This window comes from Papaver somniferum, chromosome 3 (assembly GCF_003573695.1).
Source record: "Papaver somniferum cultivar HN1 chromosome 3, ASM357369v1, whole genome shotgun sequence".
Classification (NCBI taxonomy): Eukaryota; Viridiplantae; Streptophyta; class Magnoliopsida; order Ranunculales; family Papaveraceae; genus Papaver; species Papaver somniferum.
Window position 1 is genome coordinate 223,113,212 of NC_039360.1, and position 14,415 is coordinate 223,127,626.

At 35.1% G+C, this 14,415-nt stretch overlaps 3 protein-coding genes across 3 annotated transcripts; 2 read left to right on the forward strand and 1 right to left on the reverse strand.

The window, feature by feature from the left end:
• The first annotated feature begins 4,473 nt into the window (after positions 1 to 4,473).
• LOC113358765 (protein APEM9-like) lies at positions 4,474 to 8,232 on the forward strand. Its single transcript, XM_026602431.1, has 6 exons — positions 4,474 to 4,580; positions 6,099 to 6,263; positions 6,455 to 6,532; positions 6,678 to 6,972; positions 7,340 to 7,701; positions 7,826 to 8,232. Exons 1-6 carry the CDS (start codon positions 4,525 to 4,527, stop codon positions 7,944 to 7,946), a joined length of 1,077 nt encoding a protein of 358 aa, XP_026458216.1. The 5' UTR covers positions 4,474 to 4,524; the 3' UTR covers positions 7,947 to 8,232.
• Positions 8,233 to 8,373: 141 nt separating this feature from the next.
• Positions 8,374 to 9,900, forward strand: LOC113358767 (acyl-CoA--sterol O-acyltransferase 1-like). Its single transcript, XM_026602433.1, has one exon. It carries the CDS (start codon positions 8,538 to 8,540, stop codon positions 9,606 to 9,608), a length of 1,071 nt encoding a protein of 356 aa, XP_026458218.1. The 5' UTR covers positions 8,374 to 8,537; the 3' UTR covers positions 9,609 to 9,900.
• A 358-nt stretch (positions 9,901 to 10,258) lies between these two features.
• Positions 10,259 to 13,473, reverse strand: LOC113358766. Its single transcript, XM_026602432.1, has 6 exons — positions 13,338 to 13,473; positions 12,939 to 13,108; positions 12,429 to 12,598; positions 11,986 to 12,063; positions 11,225 to 11,369; positions 10,259 to 10,953 (listed from the first exon to the last, which is right to left on the reverse strand). The coding sequence occupies exons 1-6, from the start codon at positions 13,420 to 13,422 to the stop codon at positions 10,528 to 10,530; spliced, it is 1,074 nt and encodes a 357-aa protein (XP_026458217.1). The 5' UTR covers positions 13,423 to 13,473; the 3' UTR covers positions 10,259 to 10,527.
• Between the last annotated feature and the right edge of the window lie 942 nt (positions 13,474 to 14,415).

The following is a 14,415-nucleotide window of genomic DNA, read 5'->3' on the forward strand; positions in this document are numbered from 1 at the left end:
GATAGTTTATCCATGTGGGATATGTTACAGTACATATCAATATTTAGATGTACTGTGGGTCTTTATGTAGCTTTAGGTACATATTTAGATGTACTGCGAGTTTTGTTCACTAATAGCTTTAGGTAAATATTTAAAATATATTAATAGAATCCAGTAAATATTTAAATGTACTGAGAGTCTTTGCGGAAATCAGTGTATAAACACATACTATACCTGACGGTACATATTGATAAGTACTGATTGGAAAACTGATTATTGATATGTATTAATTGATAGGTACATATTGATATGTACTAATGGATACTTAGATTACATATGTATTAGGTACATATATCAATATGTATTACCTTGCAAAAGTAAAAGTAAAAATGTTCTTGTGCTTTGTCACTTTGGTCCATCAATATCTTGGGTTCTTGTCATGTATTTTCATCGTTTTTCAATATATATGTATTAAGTACACAGTATATGTTATTTTGCAAATTTATGTAAGAATATATTGATGTGCAACTGATGAAAAAACTGTCTTACAGTACATATCCATCAGTACATACTGATATGTACCTAGAAATTCATATTACACATGTACTTGTGATTTGTTACTTAGGTCGAATGATATATTGAGTTTTTGTCGGTAAATATATTCTCATCATTTGTAGTATGTTTTGCAGTCATTTCTCATAACAAGATTCGTGAAGAAGAGTTAGGATCCGCATTGCTCGCAAGAGGAAAGATGATGAAGATGCAAAGGAAGATCTCTACTCACTTATAATTGTAGCATAAACTTTTGCAGACGGTCTCAAGGGTTTGGGCACTAACGTCGTTGAAGAAGCTGATGATTAGAGTTGATGTTAAAGATTGGTGTTTAGTTTTTTTAGCTAGAACCGAAAGAAAGTTAGATTAATATTAATATTTTAGTTCTTTTTCAGATCGTTTTTTTTTCTGATTGAATTCTTAGTTTTGAAAACAGCATCCTTTAGGATAAATATACACTTCTTTTTTGTCGACAATAATATTCGCAGTCATAATGTCCAACAGAGAAACTGTACTTGTCAAGTAAGATCAAGCTTGTTTTGTATAACATGCACTTCATTAGTGTCTACCAGGGATGGACTCAGTAATATAAATATATATAAAACTCTTAAGAATTCCGAGAAAATCAATACAATGAAAATATTGTATGGTTTAGCTATTAATTGGGTTTGTTTACAAAGATATCATCCCTTTTGAGATGCGAGAATCATCTTCTTCCAACTGATGTTTCTTGTCGTCTTCTTCTTTGCACCTGTATATTTTCTATAATCTTCGAGATTAACCGAACTGCGAAAAGTTGAGGACAACATTAAGTGAAATCCCAGTACATATTGATATGTACTGAGTGAAACCCAATGCAAGGAAACGCCGCTTTTCATCTCACGATAAACATAAGTCATTATATTCCATATACATGTTCTTATGAAAGTACATTAAAAATACATTGTACATATACATACGTTTCTCTTTCTTTCACAACCTATAGTATACACACTGATCCAAGGATTGTGGTGCTGCTTTTGAGGCAACCCCATATAAAAACATCTTCAGAATTTGTGTATGGCTTTAATGAGTGGCTACACTAGTCACTCGGTTAAAAATTTCTTGTTTACACCACACACCAATTGTTTTTTTTTATATTCATTATAAAAATTAGAGTACATATACAAACGTACTGAAAAAAGTTAGTAGGTATTGATATGTACTGTGAAAACCTTGTACATATTGATATGTACCGAGTAAAAACTAGTAGATATCGATATGTACTCCAAAAAACAATTGTGGTTAGTTCTAAAATACATGTTAATACTGTCAAAATAGAGTTAAACAGTTGACCTCCATTACATAAGTATGTTGAATTAATATTAGAAGCCATGAAAAATCAGATGCATTTAGATTTTAGAAAAAAGATATATCAGCATGTCTCCTAAAGGTTTGCACCTATTTGTTATTATTAATAAAGAGGAATACAGTTTTACCTAATCATAAAGGAATATAATCTATCATGCTCATTGAGTCTACAAGTCCAACTCCATCAGAAACCCAAGATCCACAAGTGCACACCCTTGAATCAGCAGCACCGCGAAACGATGAATGGAAGCAAAACCTTTAAAAATCCCGATTTACATATAACATCTAAAACAAAACTAGTAAGTTATGGAAATAATATTTACCCGAATAGAATGAATGAAGAAGCATGCCTCTTTAGCTTATTTCTACTACACTAGTTTCACCCTTTATCTTATTTTTCTTTTGTTGGTTCTCTTTTGTTTTCTGCAATTTGCGAAGTTTTTTAAGGGAATGAATCTCATACAATATAGCAAATTATAAAAATTGGAGACCAATAAATTTCTAATGAGATTCAAAATGAAAAAAAAAACAGTGCATCTATATATATGTATTGAAAAAAACAAGAACTGAAAACCCAGTACATATTGATGTGTACCAAGTGAAAACCCAATACGTATTGGTACATTCTGAGTGAAGACACAGTACATATTCATAAGTAGTGAGTAAAAACCTGACTACTGGACTCCATCAACATCAAACTTGACTACTAGAGTACTGGGAAACGAATCAAAAGAAAACCCAAAAACCATCATAAGGATACCAATTAACTGTTGTATCAAAAAAATGCTTTCACTTTCTTGAAAATACAGCTAGTAAAATATGTATAATACCACTAACTTTGTCAAGCTAAGACCAATCAATATTGATCAACGAAGAAGAATGCCAACTAAATTAGACATACCCGTAGGAAGAGAAATAGCTTCTTTTGCACTTATTCCTTTTCTGATATCATCCATTCTTCTTTTTTTTCTCATCAATTCATTTATGATGCAAATATGATCATCTCGGATCTAAACAAAAATCTATTCCCTGAATCATGAAATTGACTAATGCTTTTACTAACATAATAAACAACACTCAATTTTCTCACTTTACGTGTAAATGAATTGTTTAGAAAACTGAAAACTAATTAATCTTCATGAGCAGAAGAAACAACAGATCTTTAAATCCAATGAAATTAATTCTGCATAAAATATTTTATCATCAAAAAAGCTCCAGAAAATCAAATTGATCAACATAAACTAACCGCTCCATCAAATAAAAGGTTAAAATTAACCACATTTAAATCAAAATTAAACACGGATTGAAGATAACCTAACGTCAAATCAGAAAAAATAAAGTTCATTCACCTACCATAGAACAACCAAAAGATAAACTTTGAAAACCCTAAAAATGATTTCTCCTTTTTAAACAACACTAACAGATGTTTAAGATCAAGATTAGAAGAATTATAAGAAGACTTAGCTTTTGGAAAAGCAACAGTTGTCCATCATCATCGCGATTTTGAAAAAACCTAGTCTTCATGAATATCCAGAGCTGCTTTGATGTACGAAATTGAAACGAAGAAATGAAGTTTTCTGTATTCAAGGCTGCCTCAAATAATGTTTCTATACGTAGGGATGTTTTGGGAATTTACCAAAAAGGAAATAATAAGTCCGCAGGTGTGTCGGATTAGAGAGTAAAAGATCATGTTTTGGACCAGCGATTAAATTTTGTAGGAATTACTGGCTAGTCCTTTCTAGCAGACCCAGTTAATGGCTAGTCCACCCGTGGAAAAGATTTACTCTCTAGTCCAAAAACTTCGTGGGGACTATAAAGTGTATTTTATAAATTCCTAAAACACCCTTCCAGATCTAATTAGTATCAACACATGTAAATGTTACTAGTAGTATGTTACTACATACTAGTAATATCAATACGATGATACTACATATTAATATGTATTGTACTAATAGTAACAAAAATATCTTATTGTTACTAGTAAATTATGTAACTACTTTACTATACTAAACTAATATACTATTATAGTATAGTATACTAGTAAACTAGTAGTAACTAGTACTAGTAATAAAATATGTAGTATCAATACATAACAATTTTTTTATATGTAGTATCAATACATAACATACTACATATCAATATGTAGTATCAATATATAACATACCACATATCAAACATACTACATATCAATATATAACTAGTTACTACTAGTATACTACATACTACATATGTTATTACTACATACTACATACTAGTTACTATTAGTATATTACATACTACATATGTTATTACTACATACTACATACTAGTTACTACTAGTTACTACTACATATGTAATATGTAGTAACATATGTATTATTATACGTAATGTTATATATTAGGGTTAGTAGAGTAATTTTACTCTTTTAAAAAAAAAATTGGATTAAGGAGTAAATATTTTTTGACGCTGGACTAGCCAATAATCCGGATGAGATTTTTTGGACTAAACAGTAAATCTCTCTAAAAAAATTTCTGGTGCTGGACTACACATTAACGGGTTCTCTTATAACTGGATTAACTAGTAATTCCTAGTTCATTATTAGTAACCTGAGAAAACTCCATTCTGCGAAGGAAGTCCAGAGAAGAAAGAAGAAGAGGAGGAGAATGATGGCGTCACTCACAAATCCTGCAATTTGGGATGAAATTGAGAAATCAGAGAGGTAACTGTAGAACCCCTTCGTTCTTAATCATTTGATTTAACAGTTTCACCCGTCAAAATCCTTAATTGTCTTGATTGTTTTCAAAGAATTTGTATCATAATTGGTTGGGGCTAATTAAAAACCCATGAATTTCAACCATATTTATTGTTATTATACAGTGTTTAAGTTGTTCTGGGCAATTTGGGGAGCTTAAGGCAACCACCGGGCAATGTGTTGGTGTTACTCAGTGTGGCTGTGTTACTCTTTCTGTAGCTTTTCTGCTCAAATGATACTGTTGAATTGATGTAGATTAAGCAAATGCACCATTTCAAGCTGATTTTATGCCATTGTCCCTTGGGCAATGCCTAAGCAGCTAACGCTAAGCTACCAGTTTGAGTATAGCCAAGGTTGCCTAGGTCGTTTGACAACACAGTATTGTTTGTGGAATTGCTCTTGTTTTTTTTTTTTTTTGATCAACAAAACGATAAGATTTTATATATATAAGTAGAAAGAATGAAAGAATTACAAACCAAATCTGTTTTACAGATATAACAGTTTGATCCCAAAAACTCAAAAGAAACTATCTCCTACTGGTGTCTTCTCATTTGAAGACTAGTTCTTCGAATCTAACATTCTTGAGACTATAAGAAAAATGACACCAGTACAAGATGATAGCTTTTATGTCTAAAATAATACTGTGCACAGCTCCCTCTCTAGCCTCTTCACAGAATGTTTGTCTATTACGTTCTGTCCACAAGGTCCAACGTACTGCATATGGAAGAACTCCCCATATGTAGTTGCCCTTTTCAGAGAAAATTTTCCTGTTAAAACCCTTGTAGAGATCCTTAATATATCCACATTGGACCCAGCTGATCCCAAAGCTAGCGAAAAATCTATACCATATCTCAGCTGCGAAATAAATAAAAAAAATGTTCGTTTATAGAGATCGTTTCTTTTCTTATTTTAATTTTTCCATTTAACTTAAATGGATGTGCTGTTTGCAGTTATCTTGTTTGTTGTATGTATGAGGAGGCAACTGGAGAAACCCTTTGTTCTTAATCATATTATTTTTAACAGTTTCACCCGTCACAATCGTCGGTGTATTGATTGTTTTCAAAGAATTTGTATGATAGTTTTTGGGGTAACAATTTTGATCATATTTTTTTTTGGTGTTTTAATTTGTTCTGGGCAATTTGGGGTTTAGGCGATCCCCGGCCTTAAGTGTTGCTCAGTGTGGCAGTGTTAGTTCTAGTCAACAGATGTACTACTACTAATATGTACACTTTCGGTAGATTCAGTGAATCCACCATTTGAAGACAATTTTCTGTAATCGTCCCTTGGGAAATGCCTAAACAGCTAAGTCTAAGCTACCAGTTTAAACTTACAAGAAACAAATGTATGTAGCCAAGGTGACAGAGAACAAACCTGTGTCATGTTTGAAAACATAGTATTGTTTGTGGAATTGCTCTTGCTTTTCTTTCTTTTTTTTGATTTGTTCACTTTATAGAGATTGAATTAAATTGACTTGCTGTTATGCAGTTATCTTGTTTGTTGTATGTTTGAGGAGGCAATCACTTTGTCTTCTTCTGTTGTTCAACGACTATGCAAAGCTGATTACTCCGAAGCAATACAAGATACTGAGTTGGTGGACATGTTGGAATCAGCTGGGATGGTATATGTTCAATCTCTTAAAGAGTTGGGAAGGTATGTATCTTGGTTATTCTTGTCCACAGTTTTCCCCTATAGCAGTTTAGGAACATGTATAAATAAGCAGCAAGACCATAGTGCTATTAAATTTTTGATTGCTGGTATTGGCATACCGCATATGCACACAGATATGTAGTAGTTATGAACTGATATTAGTTTCATGTTTTTTTTTCCTGTGATTTCTGCAGAACGTCAGAAATTTTGAATGAGCTGAGCATTCTGTTTGGTTCAGTAACATCTATACCGGTTCAAGTTCTTCTTACCGGGTATCGCTCTCTTCCTTTTGGATGCAACTACATTTCGCATCTGTAGTTTTTGCTATCTTCTGCCTTGTATTGTTATTATCTTCCCATATAGGTAGTTGGGTGATCTAAAATTGTTTCAGGGCATGCATTTATTGTTTTTGGGCAGGTCATGCTTTCTGATATCAGATGAATCAATTTCCGATCTTCCTGAATTGCTCAAAGATTTTCTTGGAAAGTGGAGGTTGGTGGATGACGAGGGTCAGCGCTATGTCCTTGCTAATGCAGAAAACTCGAATGGGGCTTATTTAAAAGGACTTGATGGGTGTTGTGTTCTGGAGATTGAAAAGTACTTGGAGGTTGCGGAGGTCTATGCTGTAACACTTCTGGGGAAGGTTTTAAATGATACTGATCATGCAATTGCTTGGGTGGAGCAAGCGGAGTTGCACGAAGGAAATCGTCAAGTAAGATTATACATATCGCATTTCTTTTCATTATATAGAATAGATTCCAGATGGAAGTACTTTTAATGTTCAGTTTATCCACGGCAGATATTGTACATGGCATAGTTTGTTTAGCTTTGACCTGATATCTGACTGATACCTGACCTGACCTGACTTGGATCTGTGTCTAAGGTCGAAGGTTGGTTTGGATCATGCTGTAGGGTACTAGTCAGAACCCAAGACAACTTTCACATACTTGCCTCTGTACGAATCCAATATATAACCATAAATTCATTAAACCCTATCTCAGTCACGGTATAATATTAGAGTTCTGTTAATGGAATGGCAAATATAAATACTCATTAGCTTGGATATCTGAGTAATGTAGGATCTTTTGAGGAGATTACGTTCTTTGTATTCTCTAAAAGCTACCAAGTCATCCCAAGATGTCGAAACTCCCATGTACGAGATCCACACTGATTCTGGCCAAGATACCATATCTGGAGTTGAACAAGCATCATCAGTAACATCAAAAGTTTCGCACTCACTTAATGGAAGGAACAGTGTTGATAAAGAATCCATTTTAAAACTAAGCAAACGAGTAGAACCTTGTTTCTGGTGGTTCCGTACTGTCACTCTGAAATTTGGCGATGCTCGGTTGGTCATTTCTCATGGAAAAATTGTGCTCTGGGGTTCATTCGTCTTGTTCATTTTTTATGTTCTTCGGAAGAAACAAGCTTCTTTAAAAGGGTAAGATTCTCTTTCTCAAGCCCCTCCATCTGCATTTCCATCACGCAATTGCATTGCTGCTAGCTGAAAAGCGATGTGTGTATTCCTAATAAGAACTATCCGTGTTGGTGTCTTACTTTTTCAGGATTGTTAGTAAACAAGCTTCATCTGTGAAGAAAGCTCTGATGGATATGTGGCAACTAGCATTTTCAGTCCAAGTGAACCCTCTAGCAGCTGTGCAGTCTCTTCCCCCTACGTCACGTTGAAACAGGTGATTGTGCTCCATGCTATTTGGCTGTCTGACTGATCAATTTGGCATATCTTCAAACCCGAGGACGGAAGTGTGGATACTCAAATAAACGTCGTGAACTATTTTGGTACATAAATTAGGAAAACCAGCAGAGTCTGTGATGAATAATGCTCCAGAAAAGTTCCCCTTCAGTTTGTGGAGTTTTTCTTTGTTCTTCCTTTCTAGAGGGAGAAGAAAAAGTTGAATAAAACTGTATCAGCGTATCACCCTTGTTCTTTATAATTAAAGCATTTCAGTTAAAATCTTGTTGGTAGTTGGACTTCTAACAACGTGGACTCCACCATCCACTGCTTTTGCTAGTTGACTGTTGACCTGCACAATTGTTGAGTTGTTCCCCATCTGTTTTTTAATCAATGCATCTATTGAGTTGATTATTTTATTCCATGTACTATCATTTTCTAATAGTTTACTGTTTCAATCTCACTGCCATAGACAAATACAAGTATACAACAGTACTTGAAAGCTTGAAGCACATGATTAAGATCTGTACTTGAAGGCTTGAAGCAAATGATTAAGATCTGAAAGGGGTGATAAGGAATTAGAGAGGATGGAGTCGATGGAGGCTGAGCTGAAGAGCTTGACTCAGGTATGGATTACAGTTCTTGTATGCTTAACCTACTGTTACTTGATCTCAAGAAACATTCCGAAAGGAATCTTTAGACTTGTTTCAGTCCTTCCAATCATACCCATCTTCATCATTCTTCCGCTCTCCCTGACATCAATCCATCTTCTTGGTATTCTAGGTTTCTTTATAGCTTGGCTTGCTAATTTCAAACTTCTTCTCTTCTCATTCAATCAAGGCCCTTTATCATCACCCTCAATTTCATTTGTGCACTTCATTTCTATTGCTTGTTTTCCCATCAACTTCAGACAAAACATATCTTCCAAAACTGAAAAGTCAATTTCTCAAAACCCCGGATCATCTTCATCGCTGTCGTTTCTAATTTATGCCGTAAAGGGTCTTGTTATTGTCTTACTGATTTATGTCTACAAGTTTAAACAATATTTACACCCAAATTTCATCATTTTTCTATATTGTGTCCACATCTACTTCCTCCTAGAACTCATTCTAATTGTAACTGCGAAATCGGTGCAATTCCTGTTAGGGTTAGAACTAGAACCGCAGTTCAACAATCCATTTGTCTCAACTTCGCTACAAGATTTCTGGGGTAAAAGATGGAATCTGGTGGTTACAGGAATTCTACGGCCAACTGTATACCAACCTGTACAGTTCATTTGTGCTCGTATTTTTGGAAAGAGGTGGGCGCAACTCATTGCTTTACTTGCCACATTTGTCGTGTCAGGCTTGATGCATGAGTTGATCTTCTACTATTTTGGTAGAGTGTGGCCAACTTGGGAAGTTTTTTCATTTTTTGTACTACATGGGGCATGTTTAGCAGTGGAGATTGAACTCAAGAGGTGTTTCAAAAACAGATTTCAGTTACCTCCATTAGTTTCAGGACCTTTGACCGTTGTGTTTGTGCTGGTTACCGGTGCTTGGTTGTTCTTTCCTCAGTATTTAAGGTGTGGAGCTGATGTTAAATCACTTGGGGAGTATGCCATTGTTGCAGAATCTGTCAAGGGTTTGATACAAAAATGGTGGGGATCTTTTTCGTAGGATAAATTGATTTTTTTTTTAAATTGCTGTAAACTAACAGTTTTTGTTAAGGGGTGCTTGATATACAATGTTGGTTCTTTTCTAGAGGTAAATTGATGCTGCAAGTTGTAACCTAGCAACTGTCATGAAAGAAATGCAGTTAGAAGCAAAATAAGTGCATTTTGATTGCCTTTGCACAGTGTTTTTCGGGTTCAACTTAGCATATGAGCCAGCAAAGTCTGGAGGTTAAAACTCAGTCTTGTACAGATAAATTTTAACTTCCAAAATTCAGATTTTTTTTACAAATTCCAAACAAAGATCATTAATTCCTGAATTCCAAACAAAGATCATTATTTCCTGATCTAGTTGGCTGAGAGAGTACCCCTTATAAGTAAAGGCATTCAGTGAACTATAATGGATAAAAAACACCTACTGTGCAACATTAAATGAACAAGGATAGGGGAAATTATCGGTATGCTAACAGAAAGCTCAGGCATTCAGTCATGTCAAAAAGTTCATCATCTTCAGTCTTAGAAAGATATGACGTGGGACGCTAGCTTCATTTTTGCTGAGGGGAGGAAAACATCAAGATTTGGAGAACGTGGCTCCAGCAGGGGTGAAAGAGCCAAATCATCTCCCAATGGATGCAAAATCATGTGCAAGTATAGACAGGGCGAAGGAAACATGCAATATCTAAGAGAGATGCCAATTCTACATCGGAGGACTACAGACCAGGCTTCCTCGTCTTAGTGTACAAGAATAATTACATGGAACATCGAAGAGAGAAAGAAAGAAAATTTTCTGATCACCAGCTTAATTTACTATGAGGTTTTGTGGAGCACGAGTTCTCTTATATTTTTCTTTCTTTTTTTTTACCGAAAGAAACAAATTTAGTAATGACTACTTCTGTAAAAACTCCTATTCTCATCAGGTGAAAGACTTATTTTTTTCTTTTAGTTTTACGGAAAACCAAACCTTTCACTTGCCGCTCAAGAGCTACCGCTTTAGCTTCTGTAGAACACGCCCACTCCCTCTCTGCAAGCCTCTCGTTCTTTATAGCCATCTTTGCTTCCTTCAGTGCTAGCCTCGCAGCTCTCTCCACAAATGCAAGCCTGAATTTCTCAGCAATCGGTAATTCGTTAAAGTTAGGAGGAGGGCGAGCTACAACATTGGAAGAAACACCACCAACTTCCCACGCCTTAGGATTGATGTCCTTGATAATATGATCATCCAGTGTCACATCTGGTAGTGCTTCGTAAGGAACTTGAAGTACTTGGAAACCAAATCGGGTGGATGGCATTGGGTTAACCAAAATCCGCGGGCATTCCTTAGTTAAAATACGTTCTGATTGACAATCAATCTCTGGCTGCAGAAGAAAGAAAATAACAGAAGTTGAAAGGCAAATATAAAAGATTATCGCTACTGATGTTTAGTAAGAACATTCACCGACTCCCAGACCCAAATTAGTTCTAATAGATGATCCTGACCATCGTTAGAGGACACTGTTTCCAGAAAATGAAGGAAATATAATGAATTTGATCCAGTCATTTGGAAGCTAAAGACTCCAATTGGTAAGGACATTCCAATAGTAGCACCATAGTTGGTTCCATAGGGTATTTGCTAAATGATAAACGTACCCAAACAAGCCACCGCAAAGACTCAGCATCAACAGAAATGTCCAAGCTATTAAGATTCTCCCAGGAGTCTTCATGAAACTCCTTCAATTTTGGCTTCAAATATTTCAACGATCTACGTGCAGTAAGATTACTGTTTACACACCCTCTGCAACATCCAACACGGATGATAAGTCAGCACTTTGACTTCGCCAGAAAAAAGTTTAGTAGAAGCTTCTCATCACGACACTCTTACTCTTCATGCATAACTTATAACATTATTAGAAGGCGCGAACATACCACAAAAACAAAATAAATTTTATACAAAATGCTACCAAGTTATGCAAATGTTCAAAACTGGACAAAGATATTCATTCCCATCAACAAGTTCAGGTCATCCTACTAACTTCTCCTTCCCACCAACCACCCCTCACCAAGTCCAACAAGGAGCAATTACTTTTTTTCTCAAACACATCTCCGTCTTTATTCAGAAGAGTTCACTTCCACATAACTTACAAAATTGGAACTGGTAAAGGTTTTGAGTGTGAAAATAATAACGTTATCCGAAATTTTATGATGTGGCAACATAGCATCACAACACTTCTGGTTAACCAAAGGTCAGTAACTTCTTCTCAAAAGTTCTTCTACTTAAGTAAGTTAGAGAACTTTCCAGAATAATGGCTAAAATTAAAGTTAAACATCTGTAATAGCTTCAATCATTAAAAACTACTGCAACTAAACACCACTTTAAAAAATGAAGATGACTCACAAAATTGAAATTATACCCGCATCTCAGTGTCTCCAGTGAACGACCATGGGTTATGAGCTCCGACACCCCACCTGCCGTAATTTCACAACATCGCCTGCACAAAAATATCTGTTCAATACAGAACAGTCACCAAAACAAAATTTAATGGTGCAGGTACTTCAGATAAAATAACTAAGCCTATGATACCTTGTGCACTATATTTAGGACCATGCACCAATATAGGACCATCCACATTCCATATATATTTTCAACTAAAAGATCTGCTTAATTCTGGGTTCTTAAATCATTTGCATATGATACTAAATATGCAGAAGATTGGTCCTTCCATATGGTAGATTCAATTGTAACATACTAGAACTGACAGGCCAGATGCATTATGCATGCTTATATTATCAGGCATGACTTGTCTTTCCTACAAGTAGCTCAGGTATCCCATGAGATATACAAAGTTGTTGCTACCTTATATCCACAGTTCGGAGACTTTTTGCCATCTCTGACACTTTAGTCAATCCAAGATCAGAAACATTAGACCCAGATAAATCTAGGACATCCCAGGAGGAATCAGCCAAAGAAATAAGAACATCGTCATTCAGCAACTTTCTTCTCTTGGCAATGGCTACCAATGCCAGCTGAAAATCAATGCAAGAAAACTCAAAACATTTAAGCAAGATAATGGTGGTAATTGTGTCCATAAAAACTGAATGTTATAAGTACATGCATATTAAATTTACTAAATTGGAAGGGCAGACAATAGCATGCAAATTCAACCACGCAATGACTAAAGTCCCTGGTCATTACATCAGTTACAAACTCACACAAGGATTTGCAAAGGCTAAAATTACTGAATGCTGAACCTTTTGAAGTGAGGTAGTACATTTCGCCGACAAAGTTCAGGTTTACACACATTCCAGAAACTTATTCCAGAAACTTAAGCGTTTACCAGAAAAAGAAAAGGATTCGAATGAATACCTTAGCATCTGGTGGAAAGCTAGCCAATACATCGCCCACGCACTCAAAGATTTCCTCAAAATGCTGCCCAATAACACCAAGGCATAAACTAGCCAAGCTTGGACATTTAGTTTTCTCACAAGATCTCACCAAACTATCACACACAGTTTTTCCAACTCCAAGAGGAGAACCTGCAACAATAATTGAGCTATTAATTCTACAAAGCAAACTCAATTAACAAAAAGGGGGTTTCCGAATACATGTCTAGTTTCATAATTCACATATAAAAATTGTTTTTCGCATTACAAAAAAAAAAATCTCAAAAAAAGAGGGTCTTTTTTCTTTCATGAGTATCAACAAAAGGGAAAACAATTAGGGTTTTACTAATTGGATGCAATAGAAGGTCTGAGAAGTGCTAACCGTGTGATGCTAAGGTCTTGTTGCTTGGCTTTTCTGATAGATTTTGCAAAGAAGATGTTAAGGACATTGAATCCCTTTTTTCCATCAGAGAGAGGAGCGCGACCGAGGAACAAAAAACTGAGAGAGAGTTCTTCCATTTTTTATGTCTTTAAGACTTTAACAGAACGCGTATTTGGGGCTGCTTCATGGGTTTTGGGGACTGCTTGTGCTTGGGGTTATTTCCATCCAGGGTAACGGGATAAGAGGTTCATCAGACCTATGGGTGTTTGGGTACCAGAAGCAGAAGCACAAGCACAAGCAAAAAAGTTAATTTTTTTTACAATCAATTTAAAGTTGTGTACCCAAACTAACTCTTTGATTTTTTGCTTCTATAAGTCGAGAAGCAATTTATTGCAATCAGCTAGGGCTATGATCAAAAATCAAATCCATTGAGAATGTTTTTTTTTATATATATGGAAAATATCATACACAGTCGATTAAGTTTGCAATAAAAAAGTATATTAGATTTTGGTTTCAATATTTCTTCATGTGATCGGCTATGTTCTTACCAACGTAGGTAGCCGATTTCTAAGATGAATTTTAATCATTCAAAACAAAAATAGATGGATATATGGGATATTAGGGTTTATTTCGTTATGAGTTTAGTCATATTATAGCAGTCCCTATAAAACACAGGCAATGCCTAAAAAGCGTTTTTTTAAACGTATTTTATGCTTGAGGCAATAATCTTATGCATGACGCTTTAGTGTATGAAAGAATCCTGATTGTGAAAATTTGACGTGCATATTTTACATAACAAATTATTTCACTTATTTCCTTCAGACATTAAAAAGTAATATAGCGGTATTAAGGATCGCCTCCACGAGGAGTTGTGTAATTGATAAGTTATTCAGATTAGCAAAATAAGAATACAAAAAATATTAAAGAGATTTATTGTTAAACTAAGATTAAAAATACAAGAAGAAGAAAAAACTATTAGGGAGTCTTTTGTTGTTACCAAACGTTGACTCGTACGTTAGCTGAGATCATACATCAACAACTTCAGGAAAATTGGTACTCTTAGCTATTGTCAAATTTC